Source organism: Vombatus ursinus, unplaced genomic scaffold, assembly GCF_900497805.2.
Source record: "Vombatus ursinus unplaced genomic scaffold, bare-nosed wombat genome assembly UNPS02014807.1, whole genome shotgun sequence".
In the NCBI taxonomy this organism is placed as follows: Eukaryota; Metazoa; Chordata; class Mammalia; order Diprotodontia; family Vombatidae; genus Vombatus; species Vombatus ursinus.
The window spans coordinates 8,712,072-8,729,641 of record NW_020954585.1 but is presented as its reverse complement, the minus strand read 5'-3'; the positions used below and the strand labels follow the sequence as shown (position 1 = coordinate 8,729,641).

The 17,570-nt window shown below is 38.5% G+C and overlaps 2 protein-coding genes across 2 annotated transcripts in view; one reads left to right on the top strand and one right to left on the bottom strand.

Moving 5' to 3' along the window:
• The window catches only part of LOC114052477 (acyl-coenzyme A synthetase ACSM4, mitochondrial-like), a 30,110-nt gene extending 20,239 nt beyond the window's left edge, over positions 1-9,871 (top strand). The window contains exons 8-13 of the mRNA XM_027875116.1: positions 9-89; positions 650-751; positions 872-999; positions 3,133-3,232; positions 6,028-6,147; positions 8,581-9,871. Of these exons, the coding sequence (XP_027730917.1) occupies positions 9-89; positions 650-751; positions 872-999; positions 3,133-3,232; positions 6,028-6,147; positions 8,581-8,667 (618 nt within the window). The 3' untranslated portion in view covers positions 8,668-9,871. The remainder of the gene's footprint in view (positions 1-8; positions 90-649; positions 752-871; positions 1,000-3,132; positions 3,233-6,027; positions 6,148-8,580) is intronic.
• A 647-nt stretch (positions 9,872-10,518) lies between these two features.
• Positions 10,519-17,530, bottom strand: LOC114051915 (THUMP domain-containing protein 1-like). Its single transcript, XM_027874316.1, has 4 exons — positions 17,201-17,530; positions 13,747-13,924; positions 12,983-13,231; positions 10,519-12,132 (listed from the first exon to the last, which is right to left on the bottom strand). The coding sequence occupies exons 1-4, from the start codon at positions 17,432-17,434 to the stop codon at positions 11,690-11,692; spliced, it is 1,104 nt and encodes a 367-aa protein (XP_027730117.1). The 5' UTR covers positions 17,435-17,530; the 3' UTR covers positions 10,519-11,689.
• Between the last annotated feature and the right edge of the window lie 40 nt (positions 17,531-17,570).

Here is a 17,570-nt window from a genome sequence, read left to right as displayed (position 1 = left end):
CTTGACAGGGAATAATCTGTGCCAATCAGAAAGGAAACGAAATTAAACCTGGATCAATGGGAAAGGGAGTGCCACCTTACGATGTCCAGGTAGGTCAAGGAAATATAATTGGTTTGACAAAGATAGAAAATTTCCTTCAATTTAGGTTCCTTTTATTTTTAACTCCTCTTAATTCCAATACCTCAGTGGATTTGAGATCTCTTCCAGATTGCACACCTCTTAATACTGTGTGATTCTTGTCCATTTCCCCCCAGAAATCCTCCCCAACAAGAGGTGGGGGATGCTTGGGCAACACTCAGCCTCAGATCCTTTGTTTTTGCATGACAAGACCACATCCTTTTCTTATCCTACATTTCCTGGATAATATCCCTTAAATAGCATCTTGCACGTCATTCTGAACTAGAAATGTTTTGTAGTCAACTGATGCTTAGCATGCTTCTCTCTCTCTCTCTCCCCTCTTTCTGTTTCCCTCTCTCCCTCTATATCTTGCTGTTGGGTCAGTCACATCTTTGATTCTTCAGAGATTGTGATGTTCTCTGGAAGAATATGGGTATTAAAATGATGGGTTTTTATATCAAGGGAAGTCTTTATTTTCATTCCAATGAGAATCCAATCTGAACAGCCAAGCAAAGTGTTTTTCTCATTCTAGATCATAGATGAAAACTGTAATATTCTGCCACCTGGTAAAGAAGGGGAAATTGCTCTTAGATTGAAGTCTACAAGACCATTCTGTTTCTTCTCGGAATATGTGGTACGAAAATTTGGAATCTGATGGGCTGCTTTTGAAAAGATTTCTAAAATGCGCCAAAATTTGGAACTTATCACTATTTGGATCAAATTAATCTTAGAATTGCTCCCTTCTCCTTTCTAGGATAATCCATCAAAAACAGCTGCCACCATCAGGGGGAATTTTTATGTCACTGGAGACCGAGGGATAATGGATAGTGATGGCTATTTTTGGTTTGTTGGGAGAGCTGATGATGTCATCATATCATCCGGGTTAGCATCTTTGCTATACAGAACGTGACAAACTTTGATTCAAAAGATATCTATTAAGTTGCTAATATAAACAAAGCATTAAGCTAGCCCCCAAAGATAGGGACAAGGACTAGATCTGGGATTTCATTACTGTAGGGAACTTCTGGAAGAGGAAACTCTCTCTACCAATGTAGGTCTGCACTTTCTCTGAAACTAAAGTCTTAGAGAATTTCCTAAGCATTGAGTGCTTGGGTGACTCGCCCAGAGTCACACAAAGCCGGGATATGTAAGCAGCAAGACAAAGGAGGATATACAAAGACAGAAACAGAAAACAGTCCCTGCTCTCAAGGAGTTTACATTCTAGCAGATACATAAATACAAGCTTATTTTAAGAAGGAGAAAACACCAACATTGGGAGGATTAGGAGGTGGCATGTGAGCTGAGCTTTAAAGGATTCTAGGGATGCTAAGAGGTGAAAGGAGGAGGAGTACATTACAGGCATGGAGGACGGGTTTGTACAAAGACACAAAAGTGGAAACTGGAATACCAAGTTTGGAGAACAGCTAAGTAAACCAGTTTGACTAGAACCTAAGAGTGTATGAAGGGGAATAATGTTAAATAAATCTGGAAAAGTAGACTGGTGTCAGATTGTGAAGGGTTTTAAATGCCTAGCAGAATTGTTTACATTTTATATTCAAGGTAATAGGAAGCCACTCAAGAATCTTAAGCATAGTAAGGAAAATTTACTTTTCAATAAAAGTCTGAATACAAAAACTAGAACATAAAAACTTTTAAAATAAATATAATGGTACAGCTTCTTTAAAAAAAAGAATATTAAGCAAGTGAGTGACATAATCAGACTTTTGCTTTAGGAAGATTATTTTGGTAACTTTGTGGAGAAAGTACTGGAGAGATTAGGAGGGAGGCTGATTTTGAAATAGTCTAGGTGACAAATGATGACCTAGGATGGTACAATATGAGTCACAAGAAAGGTAATGAGGGACTAGAGAGATGTATTCATGGTAGAATGAACAAAACTTAACAACTGATTGGATATTGGCGGGGGACAAGAATGACTCTGAGGGTGTGAGGCCAAATGACTAGAAATATGAAAGAGAATGAGTCACATTTGGACATGTTCACTTTGAAATGCCTTTGGGATATCCAGGAGGGTATGTTCAAAAGACATGTTCATAATGACATAGGACTAGAGTTCAGGAGATAGAAAGGGTCAGATAATGTAGATCTGGATGTCATTTGTGCATAGAGAGAGGATTTGGACATCATATGCACATCATGGAATCCATGAAAGCTGATGAAATAACCAAGAGAAGAATGGCAGGGGTCCCTAGCCTTTTTTATGTTATGGACCTTCTGGCAGGCTAGTGAAGCCTATAATCTCTTCTCAGAATAATGTTTTTAAATGAATAAAATGTAATATATAATATTACAAAGGCAGCTAGGTGGCACAATGGAGAGAGCACTGGGCTTGAAATCAGGAAGACTCATATTCCTAAGTTCAAATTTGACCTCAGACACATTAGCTGTGTGACCCTGGGCAAGTCACTTAACCTTGTCTGCCTCAGTTTCCTCACCTGTAAAATGAGCTGGAGAAGGAAATGGCAAACCACTCCAGTATCTCTGCCAAGAAAACCCCAAAAGGGGTCACGAAGAATCGAACATGACTGAAACAACTCAAGAACAACAACAATCTTACAAAGGGAACCAAATATATTGTGATACAATTATTAAAAAAAATTTAAGTTCACAGACCTTATTCTAAGAAACCTTGGTGTAGAGAGAAATGGAGGGTCCAGGACAGAAGCTTGGAAGACATACATATTAGGGAATAGGACACAGGTGTTGATCTAGGACCAAAAACTAAGAAGTAGTCAAAATAGGTAGAAGAAAAAAAATAGAAAATAACAGTTTACAAAATAAAAATAAAGTTCCTAAAAGTTAATTCAGAAATTATGATGGCAGTTGGGATTTAGAATCAGAGGCATTGGGATCAACGCCTGACTGCTATGTACTGTCTGTGTAGCTCTGGGTGAGTCACTCAACTTCTCTGGGCCTCAGTTTTCCCATTTGTAAAATGGAGGAATGGGATTAAATGAAGCTATGTCTAAGGGGCTCATTGATTTTTCTTCCCAGGTACCGAATTGGACCATTTGAGGTTGAAAGTGCCCTAATTGAGCATCCAGCTGTTATAGAATCTGCTGTTGTCAGCAGTCCAGATCCTATCAGAGGAGAGGTAAAATGGATATAATTAGAATAGCAACTTGATGAAAAATGCCTTATCACAATTATCTTTTAAAAGATGGAATTGACAGAGCAGTCTCTTCTTGTCAAGAAGCAATGTGTGTGAATGAATATTAGACACTAATTTACAAACAGGTTACTCTCCAAAGTTCATTTGTAAATTGATGGTTTAGATCTCAGAATAAAAATAGTATTGTGAATTGTGATTTACAGATTACAGCTATGTAAAAGTACTAGATAGATATATAAATACAGATATGGATAAAGCTATCAAGGGATCAATACAAGTAACTTTACTTTTAATATTATAAAGCTCTTTCCAGATGAGAATGCATATTATTAATGTGTATATACAGAACACATTAATACATATGCACATATACTACATTAATGTTGGTTGGTTGACTGGTTGTTGTTGGCTGGTTCTCGAGGACCAAAATGACATCATTATGCTACAGTCCAATTACAGTATGTCTGACTGTGGCTGATCAGACCAATATGAGCTCGGAATATTCTCTGCCATAGGTCGGGGTATAAATAGTCTATGTGAATATTTTGGGTGGATTCTCTAAATTTGTGCATCTTGTGTTTCTCCTGAGCTACCTTAATTCTGCTTTGCTCATAGAGCATAGCAACTTCTCTGATGTGGGCATGCCATACTGAGCGGTCCTGTGCCAGTGTCTCCCACATCACACAATCGATTCCAAAATTCTTAAAAGAGACCTTGAGATAGCTAGGTGGGGCATGGGATAGAGTGCTAGGTCTGGAGTCAGGAAGACTCATCTTCCTGAGTTCAAATCCTGCCTCAGACACTTAGTAGCTGGTGACCCTGGGCAAGTCACTTCACCTTGTTTGCCTCAGTTTTCTTCATCTGTAAAATAAACTGGGGAAGGAAATGGCAAACTACTTCGGTATCTTTGCCAAGAAAACCCCAAATAGGGTCAAAAGTTGGACACGATTGAAAATGACTGCACAAATGTATACATATATGATATGTATAATATATATACATTAATAATGGAACAGAATCTGATGCAGTATAGAGCATATTAAGAATCATTTTTGTTTATTTTGCACATTTGCTGTTTATTATTTGATCTATTATGTACATTTGTTATTTCCAAGTGTATTGTTATATTTCAAGTTTATTACATCAGTGTACATGTTCTATGTATATACACATATATATAAACACATACACAAGATAAGGTGGTGAGGTCCCCAAGCAATCCCACAAAAACCTATCTAATTTATAATGTAACTAAACTACTGTAACACTCCTAGCCTTAATTCTTTGAACTGGGAGTCAGTTCATGTGGTACAGAGAGACAGAGGGAAGATAACAATAATTTCTCCTCGCTTGGTGCATAGCTGACCATGGAAGAAGTAGTAAGACAGGTAAAATTGTCTTTGCCAAATCTTCTGGTGCTCTCCTTTAGCTTCCAAGGACTCACATGCTGACCTAAGTTCCCCTATTACTACAAGCTTACTTTGGGATTTGCAACCCTCCCAAAGCAACAACCCTCCCTCAGTTGAAATTCCTATATAGTTCTCTTAATGTGAACTGCTAGAAACAGCTGATGAACTAATTTAGAGATTTTCCCTCCTCTGTCCTGGGCCCCCCACTTCTCTCTACACCAAGGGTTTTAGCATAGGGTCTGTGAACTTAAACTTCATGAAAAAATGAGAGTCCTTAACCTTCCCATAAGGGACGTACCTTTTTAAAAAAAAAAAATTGTTGATTCAAATCAATTTCTAATTGGTGGGTGCTGGAGCAGATAGAATAGTGAGTGGTCTTGGAGTCAGGAGACCTTGGTCTGAATCCTAGATCAATATTAGTTGTGTGTCACTTTGAACAGGTAACCTTACTTTTCGTAGTTCACATCTATTTTGTTGTTCTTGTTTCAGTTGTGCCCAACTCTGTGACCCCACGTGAGGTTTTCTTGGCAAAGATACTAGAGTGGCTTGTCATTTCCTTCTTCAGATCATTTTACAGATGAGGAAATGGAGGAAGATAGGATTAAGTGACTTGCCCAGGGTCACATAGCTAGGAAGTATCTGAGGCTACACTTGAACTCAGGTCTTCCTGATTCCAGGCCCAGCCACCTAGCTGCCTCAACTACAGAATAAAGGGAATATATTCAAAGTAGTTAAGTCCAAGGTAGTTTGGGAGAGAAGGCAATAGCAGTTGGAGGCTGGGGGTGATCTGGAAAGACTTCATGCTCAAACTCCTTCTTGAAGGGAGAGATGAACCCTGGAGGCAAAGGTGAGGTAAGAGTGTTACCTCCACCACCTACCTCCACAGGGCTGTTTGTTAAAGAACTGCTTAATAAAGCTTACAGTATAATATAAACGGTGACTTATTACCGCGTTCAGGAATCCAGCGCATACAGAGGTCAGTGCTGCCTAGGAACCTAGCCCTGGGGTTTGCTTCCCTGACACTCCTCGATCTGACTTCAGAAACAAGGTTCTCTCAAAGTTTCTATCATAAAGTTCCGAGTGGTAGGCTGAAGAAGTCGAAGATGTTTGGCTGGGACCTCTACCTTAACTATGGTTTCTAAATGAAAAAAAAAAAAAAGTCCTTTTTCTAGAATGGGGCTATTCTTTGATGTAGTTTGAAAACCACTGTAGATTGTGTGCCGTCTTGGGGAGGATGGTGGGGAGGAAGGGGGAGAAATATTTTAAACTCAAAAGCTTATGGAAGTTATTTTTGATAAATCAAAATAAATTAATAAAAAAAAAAAGAAAACCACTGTAACAGAGAGATTCGGATTTTTCTTCCTGCAGGTGGTGAAAGCTTTTGTGGTTCTATCTGCGCCCTTTAAATCTGCCAATACAGAGACACTGGCTCTCGAGCTTCAGAATCATGTGAAAAAATTAACTGCACCCTACAAATATCCCAGGAAGGCAAGTACTTAAAAATAAAATGAGTACTGTGTTAACATTTGTATTTACTTGGGGGGAAAAAAAAAGAGTATGTAATAGATATTCACAGTTCTTTGTAAATGTGAAGTTAAGGTTGGTTGATGTTTGTCATTTTCATAATTTTTCCTTAAAAGGAGAATTTGAAAGAAAACAGCACCTTCATCTAATTAGGTGCTGCTCCAGCTGTCCCACCCTATTGATCTTTTTTTAAAAATTTACTTCCAAATATATCCCTCCTAACCCTCCTCTACTTAAAAGCAGCAGCTAGGTGGTACACTGAATAGAGTACAGGGCCTGAAGTCTGGAAGACCTGAGTTCAAATCTAGCCTGATACTTACTAGCTATGTGATCCTGGGCCTGGGCCTGACCTGTTTTCCCAACTGTAATATGGGGATAATAACAGAGCCTATCTCCCAGGGTTTGTTGTGAAGATCAAATTAGATATTTATAGAGCACCTGACCTATAGTAGGCACTATATAAATGCTTTTTCCCCTTCTCCTAAAGAGAGAGAGAGAGACGGAGACAGAGAGAGCCATTCTTGGTAACAAAGAATGAAAAACAACAAGAAGTAATTCAGCAAAACTGACAGACATCTACCAAATCTGACAGCATATTGTACATTCATAATCCCCCACCTCTGCAAAGAAAGGAGCAAGGTGTATTTTCTTAGTTCTTTTCTAGAGCCAAGATGGATCATTAAAACTGAATAGCATTCAGGTTGTATTCTTGTTCTTTTCATTTACATTCTTGTCATGCATTTAATAAGGTGATGCCTAAGACTAATAAAATCATAGCAGACTGATACTCTTTAAAAGGGTCCAATGACAATGAGACTCTAAAAAGGTCTTAGTTGACAAGGCCCCTAGCTCACCCAACCTATCTTTACTTATATTATTAGGAGAGACACCTCTGAAGAAATGTATCTGAAGAGGCAGCTAGGTGGTATAGTGGCTAGAGTAATGGACCTGAAGCCCTTAAGATCTGAGTTCAAATCCAGCCTCAGATCCTTACCAGCTGTGACCCTCAATAAGTCACTTAATTTGCCTCAGTTTCCCTATTTGTAATAACATATAATAGCAACTACTTCTCAGCGTGGTTGTATAAAATGAAATTTTTGCAAATAGCACTTAAAAGTGCTATATAAATGCTAGCTATTCTTATTATTGCTAGTTATCCTGCTTATCGTGCCCCTCATATAGTAGAAAACTTACTAATAAGAGGTTCCTGATTGTTTCATGTATGTAGTACCTTAACTAGAAGTTCCTTTTGAAAAATGTCTTGCAGAAATTACTTTCACTATAAGTCTTTATTTGTTGACTAGCAAAATGTAAGTTTGGTAAAGTATTCAAATATATAGTAGTAACTCATTTCGTAATGACAGAATTTTTTCACAAATGACAAAACTGAAACATAGAAAACACGTGTGATTTGCTTGAAGACATTGGCACAGAACCTCTAATTTAGTTCCTAAACTCTAACTGTAACAAATGTGTCAAAGAACTTTCCCAGACTTTAAGGGTTACAAGCAATAATGCTATATTATAAAACAAAGACTGGAATCTTTTGTGGAGGATCTTATGAAATAGAAAGTTACTTTTTTAAAATGATTTAGGAAGGGTAGTTCTGCCTAGAAATAGAGATTAAATCACCCTATGGCCCCTTGAGGGTTTCAATACTCTATGATTAGTATTCACTGACTCTCTCTCCCAGGACATAAGACCTTGGCTGAATAGACTGATATATGGAAACAATTAGTCAATTCAATCCATCCACCAGTTTGGCTCCCCCCGCCCCCCCAATTACAACTCACCAATCAATCACTACTCTGGTGTCACATAGATACTGCTTATAAAGATAACTCTTCGTGCCTAGGAAAAAGCAATACTCAATTGGTTAGCACAATAGAGCTCCTAGTCTCCAGGAAGTGTAGGGGAGTTTAACTGTACCTTCTCTCTGCATGACTCCCCCATCCCACCACCCACCTATACTTATCCTACTGCCCACTAATTTTGCTTCATGCTACCAGGCACCTGTGTGAACTAATAAGTCACTTCTCCTCTCTCAGACTATTTCCTCAACTGTATTGGAGAGGGGCTGGACTAGATCAAAGCTTCTTCACCTTCTTTGTGTCTTGGAACCCTGAGGATGCCTGCTGAAGCCTACTATGGGCCTCTTCTCAGGATAATGTTTTTAAATGAATAAAATATACTGGAATACAAAAGAAACTTAAAGTTTTCAAAACATAAAAATTTTATAGACCCAAGGTTAAGAACACCTAATGCTGATGGTCTTTCAAGTCTTAAAGCCCATGAATCAGAGAAACTGGTATATTTTGGAGTAATAGATCTTATGAATCAAGCAGGGTCATGGAAAAGATACTACTAATGGTTCTGTGGTATGCTTCTCTTTGCTAGGTGGAATTTGTTCAAGAACTCCCAAAGACAATCACTGGGAAAATAAAGCGAAATGTGCTAAGGGACCAAGAGTGGGGACGGGCTTAGCCTGACCAGAACACCGAGACACTACTTAAGAACTTACACAGAGTTCTTCTGTCTGCTTTTACCTTTGCTTTCTGCTAATCTTGACTAGTTACTATCAACTCACAGTAAAAACCAAAATGTTAAATCCTTACTTTCCTTATATATATATTTTTTTAAGCTCTAAGATAGTCCAAAAAATTTGGGAATATTTTAGCCTGTAGAGCCAAAAATTGAAACTGTATTTCAACTGTCTTGTATCTTACTGGCTAAAAAAAAACTGCTAAGAACTTCAGAAGTTAATGTTTCACGGAGAAAAACTACATCTTTCCATTCTTTATATATTATATTTGGTTAGGTTTATTTTTTAAATTGGCAAAGCATCTAATCCAAGTTTTAGAAGCTCAATAGTTCCAAAAAATGGATTTAGCAAGCTTTAAAAAACATGATTTCCTGATGCCTTTTATATTTTACACCAAATAATCAAAACCAATAGACATAGCAACCGTATGACCACAGTCCCCCTACCCCTATACTCCTCAGGAAAGGGACCATCTGTACTCCATAACCAATACTGGTCATTCCACCTAATCTGAATTCAGCTACCTTTTAAGTACTGTTTTCATCAAAATTATCATAGTTACTGGCTACATTTTTCTCCTAGTTTCACTTTCATAGCTTGTAATATAATTTCAAGAACATTTTGATTTAAAGAAAATTAACTAAAATATCCCTATTTACAAAACAGGTTAGGGGTGATTAACTTTGTTTTTTAAATATTCTTGGCTTTATAAAAGGAACTCTCCACTTAATCCTTTTTATGTAGTGATTAACTTTCCACACAGTTTCATATCTATTTCAAGAATTTGTGATTTCCTTGGGGGATAGGGGGAGAAATACTCTATCACCTGACAAAGATCATTAACTTTTCTATGATTTACTAGATCATCCTTGGAGGTTGCTACAGCTGAAAAAATGAATTACCCTTACAGCCACATTTTCACACTTCAGTAGGCTGGTCTACAGACCTCGGGCCACTGCTGGGTCCATACTCAAAAGCCTGTGCAGCTTGATAAGACCTACCTTCACTTATATTCTATGAGTACAGCCTTTAAGAACCAAAGATCACTGTCACATTAAAATGAGGAAGGCCCTGGTTTTGTATATATTTATATTTATTCTAAGAGCCCATGCTCTTTGTTGTTGTTGAGTCATTCAGTCGTGTCTGCTTCTTTGTGACTCTATGGGGTTTTCTTGGCAAAGATATGAAGTGGTTTGCCATTTCCTTCTCCAGTGTGTCCCCATTTTACAGATGAGGAACTGAGACAAACAGGGGTTAAGTGACTTGCCCAAAATCAGAGCTAGTAAGTGTCTGAGGCTGGATTTGAACTCAGATCTTCCTGACTCCAGGCCCAATGCTCTATGCTCTTGCCTCAACTGATTAATTTTTCTCCGAGACCAGGTTGCTTTCATTTGATTTTGAACCTTCCATAACTTGGCTTCCATTTTCAGATTTGTCTCCTTTTTTGCTTTCCACCTGGGTCTCAGAAAGCAGCCCCTCCTCTTTACTACCCTCTACCATCACTTAAAATGTTTATCCCAAAGCTTGATGCAGTACCAACGACTAACTTGGGGAAGAGCTGCTTATGAAAAATGTCACATTCAGATAGTACCAAAACCACAGAAATAAATATGGAAGATCTAAGACTCCTGTAAATGAAAAAAAAAATTATCTTTCTAGAGGTGCTCTCAAAATTAAAATGTAAAGGGGACTCAACACCACCTAAGTGCTCCTAGCCCATGCTATACCCCCTTCCCATATGCCACACTCCCATCTCCTCAAAAACAAACAAAAAAACCCCAACAGATTAAACATTGGTTTCTGTATGAGAAATTTACTTCTGCATTTCTGAAAAAGTATCAATGAAAAACAAAATTATCTTGCTATGGGTTACAGTCAAGTATTTAACCAAAATAGTAAGGAAAAGAATTGTGCCCTGAGCACATTTAAAATTATAGTTACATTAGTATTAATGAAACATTACCTGAAGACACACAGTTTACCCTCTTCTCTACATGGTAAGATAATCTGAGCGTATCAATTTTGCACCATGGAATTTTGACATTTAAAAGTGAAATGTCATTGTGAGCAAACAGTTTATAAAACTGAAAACAAACCTTAAAATGTTTATCCCAAAGCTTGATGCAGTACCAATGACTAACTTGGGGAAGAGTTGCTTATGAAAAATGTCACATTCAGATAGTACCAAAACCACAGAAATAAATATGAAAGATCTAAGACTCCTGAAAATGAAAAAAAAAAAATTATCTTTCTAGAGGAGCTCTCAAAATTAAAACGTAAAGGAGACTCAACTCTGTGGCAACATATAAGAGTCAAAGTACACTCTAGATGGATGTGGCTGTCTTTATGTGCTCAGATATCTTTAAGTTCCAAGGGATCCTGAGTCTGGTGCTTCTACACCATTAAAGTTACCTTCTTCCTTGAATCTGGGCATCAGCTGGAACTTTATATAAAAAGCATTTTCCCCCTATTTCCCTAAGTTATACTGTTAATAATGTGCATAAATTGTTCCTTCAAGTCATTCCACACAAATCCAGAAAAAGCAGATGTTCTAAGAATCTAACAACTTCTAAGTTAAACCTTGTTCATACATGAAAAGTTCTAACACATTTAACCTTCCTGTCTTTAAACAGTGGTCCAAAAACTAAAATCCTATTCTCGTTTAGGAATTTTAGGATGTTGTCCCCAAGCTATTTCCAGACTGGATGATGAAAAAATGCTTTTGGGGGTAAATAAGAATTTTAACCAATTAATCACTCCCTATGAGGAGGATGACCACACTATTCTGTCCACTAGTGAAATACGGTATTGTATTTCTAATACTTCCACAACTTTGAAAACTTTTTGATTAAACTCACCTCCAGGGCAAGTTTCATTATGTAATAACATTTTCAACTTCGATAGCTTATTTTGTGCCCATCTTTGGAATATGCCTCTTCTCTTACTACTCCTTGCCTCAACTGATTAATTTTTCTCCGAGACCAGGTTGCTTTCATTTGATTTTGAACCTTCCATAACTTGGCTTCCATTTTCAGATTTGTCTCCTTTTTCACTTTCCACCTGGGTCTCAGAAAGCAGCCCCTCCTCTTTACTACCCTCTACCATCACCAAGGGATTATTTTTTTCTTCTGCAGAGTCACTTTCGTTTGACTTGAGATTCTCCTTGTCTGTGTTTCCAAATTCCAGTTTTGCCTTGTTTCCATTTCTTACTTGTGCATCCTGGCCAGGGTTTGGTTGAGACCCCTCTTTGTTAATCTTGACCACTTCCTGAAGGTTGTATTTTCTGAACAACAAGTAATCTTTGACAACACTCAGGCAACAGACAGCCTTAATGATTTCTACCACAATGGTATACTGGGGATTACTAAGATCGACCTTATTTTCAGGATTGAGACAGCCCACTATGCCTGCAACAGAAAGAGATAAACAAACTACTTAGGCTGTGAATATGACAGGCTTAAGCATGTACCCACCCCACCCCCTTCTTTTCGTATTTCTAGTTTGTTGGAATAACAAATTCAAATAAAACTTAAAAATCATTGCAGATCTGCAAAACAATTAGGATGAGGTGTTATGATACCTGTTGATGTAACTTTCTCTCAACTTTGAAAAAGTTCACCTCAGTAACCCAGAAAAAGCATACCTGCTATAGTGAACACAACTTCTTTAAAACCAGAAATGTGAGGATTATTACAATGTATTTTAAAAACGTCTTAATAGATTTACTAGAGAATCAGCCTGATATGGTGGACACAAGCACTGGACTTGCAATTAGAATACCTGGGTTTGAATCCCACCTTGGAAATGACTACCAGTTATGTGGCTGACCCTGGACAAGTCACTGAGCCTCAGGTTCCTGAGGTTGGGTTTTGTTTCCCAAAACTATCTCTAAAATAAGGGAGCCGGTCTCCATGAACTCTTAGGTCTCCTCCACCTCTAAATCTTTGATCCAATGAGCACTTAGTTCAATATGCAAAAGCTTTAATTCTAAGGGGGAAAATACCTCAGATCTTGAGAATAATGTGACCAATTATCATAGATTCTTATAACAGAATTGTAGATTTGTAAGAGACTGTATAAGACATCTCGTCCATCTTATCCAGATGAGGAAACAGACCCAAAGAGGCTATACATCTTGCCCAAGGTTAAAAAGAACTAGCAGACCTGGGACTGAAACCCAGCTCAACTCCAAACCTCTTTCCAAAGCACCTTAATACTCCACAGCTGTATCACACCTCCATGTTACCTGAAACATACCTGCTAGCTCTTTAATAACTTCTTCTCTGCTCATGTGACTATTATTTCGCGCTTTGTAAATAATTTGGAATGTCCCTTTATTTGGTGCTTTAAACCAAGGTTCCAAGAAGGTTTCAGCATATTTTTTCATATCTTCTAAGAAAGCTTTGCATGTGCCAGATATGGGCAACATGCGCAGAATAACTCGTGTTTTCTTCTTTTTGGTTGTGTACATATCCTTTAGGATATGATGTACAAGTTTCTCAGGTTCTTCACAGAGAAAAGAAAAAAAAATTATTACGGAAAAAAAAGCAAATTTTTATGTATTTCAGAAATTTTCTCTAAAACATCTTAATTTTTCCTTTTTTAATTCAATAAGGTAATTTAACAGAGCCTTCAAAGTTTAAGAGGATTTTAGATAAAATACTAAGAAATACATTACTTCTCTAGATCACTGCAACTATTTTGGTGAAAACATGGACTAACAGGAAAGCCAGAAAAAATTTTATATGCTGGTAAACATTTCTATGTTTATGGAGATCTGTATCATCCACCAGTATTATCACATTATTCCACTGCCATAGTGTCATCTGGTAAAATATTACCCATTTATAATACAAACTTTTCTTCAGAAAAATAAAAATCTAGAAAGATGACATGTTCACATCATTAGCCAAGTCATCATATTCAAGTCATGGAGTCATTCACTTTGAGGCAGGGATATGCAGGCCAATATCATGAACTCATGTAAATTTGTTACATTAAGAAGTCTAAGGCTCACATACCTATGCCAAGTGTTCTGATGAAGACCACATTATTTGCTCCACTTTCCAATGACTGGAATCGTCTTAATCTCAATTCTGTAGAGGCCTGAATCTCACTGACTTCTTTCTTCAAGGCGGCTTCTGCATCATCTTCCTCTTCCTCCTCACTTCCAGATGGCTGCTTATCTTTGTCTACAAACTGTTTGCATTAAGTTGAAAAGCTTAAATAAAGGTACCAGCCCAGATTTAAAAGCAGTAATTAAATAAGCACAGAAAATCCTGGGTAGTGTACAGTAAACGGCCTGCAACAAAATTTTTATTGCTGGTATGAAGAATTCTACTTTTGGGAAGCAGAGACTTAATATATTGTCTGCCCCACCCTCTCAACTGCAGAATACATCCCTACTTTATGTAATACTTTTCCCTCAAAATTTCAAATATTTTATATTCACTGAATTTTATTTTACCAGGACATGTGTGCTCCCTCTCACAAAATAAATATACCATTTCAGGGCCCTGTTTTCTTTTTTTAAAAGTAGATGTTCTAGGGCTTTAGCAGTTAATTTAACCTCTTAAAAAGAAAGTTAGAACAACTATTTATAGCATTCTCTAACAGTGAAACTGCCAAGGGGGTCTGGGTACCTACTGGGAATCCCCCAGTAGGTGAAGCCATGCCTGGCTCTCAATTAAGCTAGTTACTCCATGAGTGATGTTGGTCAAGTCACTTTCCCTTCTGGGTGGTCTTCAGATTCAACTGTAAAATGGACTCTGACCTCTAAAGTCTCACCCAACTTTAGATTCAATGATCTTCTGCTATGTTAGAAATATACAGAATCCCCTTCAGTAGGCATTTGACTTTTTTTTGTGTCATAGACCCCTTTGGCCACCTGATGAAGTATATGGACACCTTCTCAGAATAACGGTTTTGTTGCTTACATTCATAATCGAAGGAAATGCCAAATTTTAATTTGAGATTAGTGAAAAATAAAGATGCAGATTTTTTAAAAAGTCAAGTTCACAGGATCCCTGAAATCCATCCATGGACCCCAGGTTAAGACACCCCCCCCCAATCACCTGGAACTTTCCAAGTCTGGATCTGTTATTACCAGCCCAAGTGGAGCCAAAACTTCATTTTGCAGCATGAAAAACTCTATCTGGGTTTAGGGACCCCTTTATACAGTCCTTGGACAAGTCACTACCTTTCTCTGGCCCTCAGTTTCTTCATCTTTAAAATTCATGAGTTGTGCCTAAATGATCCCTAAGGTCCTGTGAAGCTCTCAATCGTGAGATCCTGGCATTGTCTTTCAAGGGATGGGGCTGGTCAGGAAGGTTCAAGGCCCATCCTGAGCCTTCAGCCTCCTGAGAAGAACAGAAGGGGAAGGCCAAAGGTCCTGGGATAAAGAAGCTACCTACTCCTCAACAATGGAACAGTTACTTGCTCTAGGGCATAGATGCACGTATGGATATGTGTTATATACACATATGTACACATACATATGAAAACAGAAGAAAGAAGAACTTGAAATATGTGTATACCATATTATTTGCCATATTTATATATATGTGTGTGTGTGTATATATACATATATACATACACACACTATACCTTATTCCAGAATCCTCTTTTCCTTCACACACAATGTCACAACAGCCAGCGTAGCTTAAAGCATTAGTAGCCAGGCAGTTAGGTGGCACAATAGATAGAGCACCAGGCCTGTACTCAGAAGAGATGAGTTTAAATCCAGCCTCAGACACTAGCTATGTGAGCTGGATGAATCATTTCAACCTCTTTGCCTCAATTTCCTCATCTGTAAGATGGGCTAAAGAAGAAAATGGCAAAAGCACTCCATTTTCTTTACCATGGAAACCCCAAATGGGGGACATAACCGAAATGAACAAACAGTGCCAGGCACTGTACTAAGCACTTTTTATAAGTATTATCTCATTGAATCCTCACAACAACTCTGAGAGGCATATTCTAATATTATCCCCATTATACAGTTGAGAAAACTGAGGCAAACATAAGCTAAATGACTTAGTGTCACAGGTAGTTAAGTGTCTGAGGCCAGATTTGAACTCAGATCTTCCCAACTCCAGGCCCTGTGCGCTATCCAATGCACCACCTAGCTGCCCCACAACACAACAACAATATACACAGTAAGACTTTTGGAACATCCTGTACATTTGCATGTATGTTGTGCACACATGTGCACATATATGTATGCTACAGCTTTGGAACACTACATGCATGTATAGACATATGTACACAAGACTGAACATCCTATATATGTATTTACACATGTGTATATATGCACACATATAAATGTATGCATACATGTATATATGCAGATACATACAAATTTATATATGTGCAGATACACATAAACCCACATATAAATATGCTAAGACTTTCAGAATACCACATATATATGTACACATACACTAAGACTTTTGGAACATCTCATATATATGTGGACATAGAAATATACTCACATACAAGTATACTAAGACTTTTGGAACACTGTACATCTGTGGATGTATATACACATGTACATGTACACTAAGACTTTAACACTAGATACATGTATGCCCACATAAGTACATGCATACACATATAAGTAAACTAAACTTTTGGTAAATACTGTATATATGTGTATATATACGTACATACATGCAAGTACATTAACACTTTTGGAACACCCTGTATACTGCATTTGTGTACATATGCACATACACATATACGTACAAGTGCACTAAGTTTTTTTAATACCCCATATATATGTATACATATACACTAGGGTTTTTGAACACCCCTTACACATGTGTACACATATGCATGTACACTAAGACTTTAAAATACCCTGTACATATGTGTATATACATGCTATGATTAAAAAAACCCTTACATGTGTATATATACACACATGCAAGTACACTAAAATTTTTGGAACACCTGTACATATGTATATATACATATACACCTATACAAGTAAATGAATTCTTTCAGAACACCTGTATATACATACACACACACACACACACACACACGAGTATACATACAAGTAAACTAAAACTTTTGGAACACTTGTACGTGTATATATACATAAATACATATACACTAAAACTTCTGAACGCCCCACGTGTGTATATATGTACATGGAGCATTGCAAACTTTAAACACCACATATGCTAGCAATTTTTGTTGGTTTAAAAACATATTTCAGGTATCACCGCAGGTGCGTGCTGTAAGAAAGAAGGCTCAAAGGGAAAACACGGGCCGGGCGAGCGAGGTGGCGGCCACGCCCCATCTCCAGCTCGGGCTGCCCCCACTGGGGTTGGGGGTCCGGGGGAAGGCAGGATCCAGGCTGGATCCGCGGCCTCACCCAAGCTTTCCAGGCAAGCTAGACCCCAGGCCTCTGGGAGGACGAGCTCAGTCTCAGACCCCGCCCCCACCCCACCCCACCCCACCCCTCACCTTCTCAGGCCCATACAAGTCGTCCCCGTACTCGTTGAGGAGGCTGTAGGCCTCCTCCACGCACTTGCGCTCATTCATGTTGCAGGTAATGAGGATGCCCTGAAGGCCGGGCTCAAGCTGCCTCGGGCCGCCGCCACCCCCGCGCCGGGCCCTCTTGGCCTGCACGTACTGGGCCTTTCCTCTTCGCTTCACCCCGCCCGCTTGTGGGGGCTGCTCCCCGGATGCGGCCATCATGAAGAACGGGGGGGGCGTTGGCCAGAGGGGCTGTGCGGGGCAGGAAAGGAGGAAAGCACGCGGCAGCAGTTCCAAACCACGTGCTTCCTCCGTGGGGCGGGGGCGCGGGATTATGACGCCAAAATCTTGCGCTAAT

Coding starts and splice junctions, on each gene's coding strand:
- LOC114051915 (XM_027874316.1), bottom strand. CDS start 17,434: ATGATGGCCGCATCCGGGGAGCAGCCCCCACAAGCGGGCGGGGTGAAG. Junction 13,232..13,746: donor CATCAGAACACTTGGCATAG/GTATGTGAGCCT, acceptor TTCTCTGTGAAG/AACCTGAGAAACTTGTACAT. Junction 12,133..12,982: donor AGTTATTAAAGAGCTAGCAG/GTATGTTTCAGG, acceptor TTTCTGTTGCAG/GCATAGTGGGCTGTCTCAAT.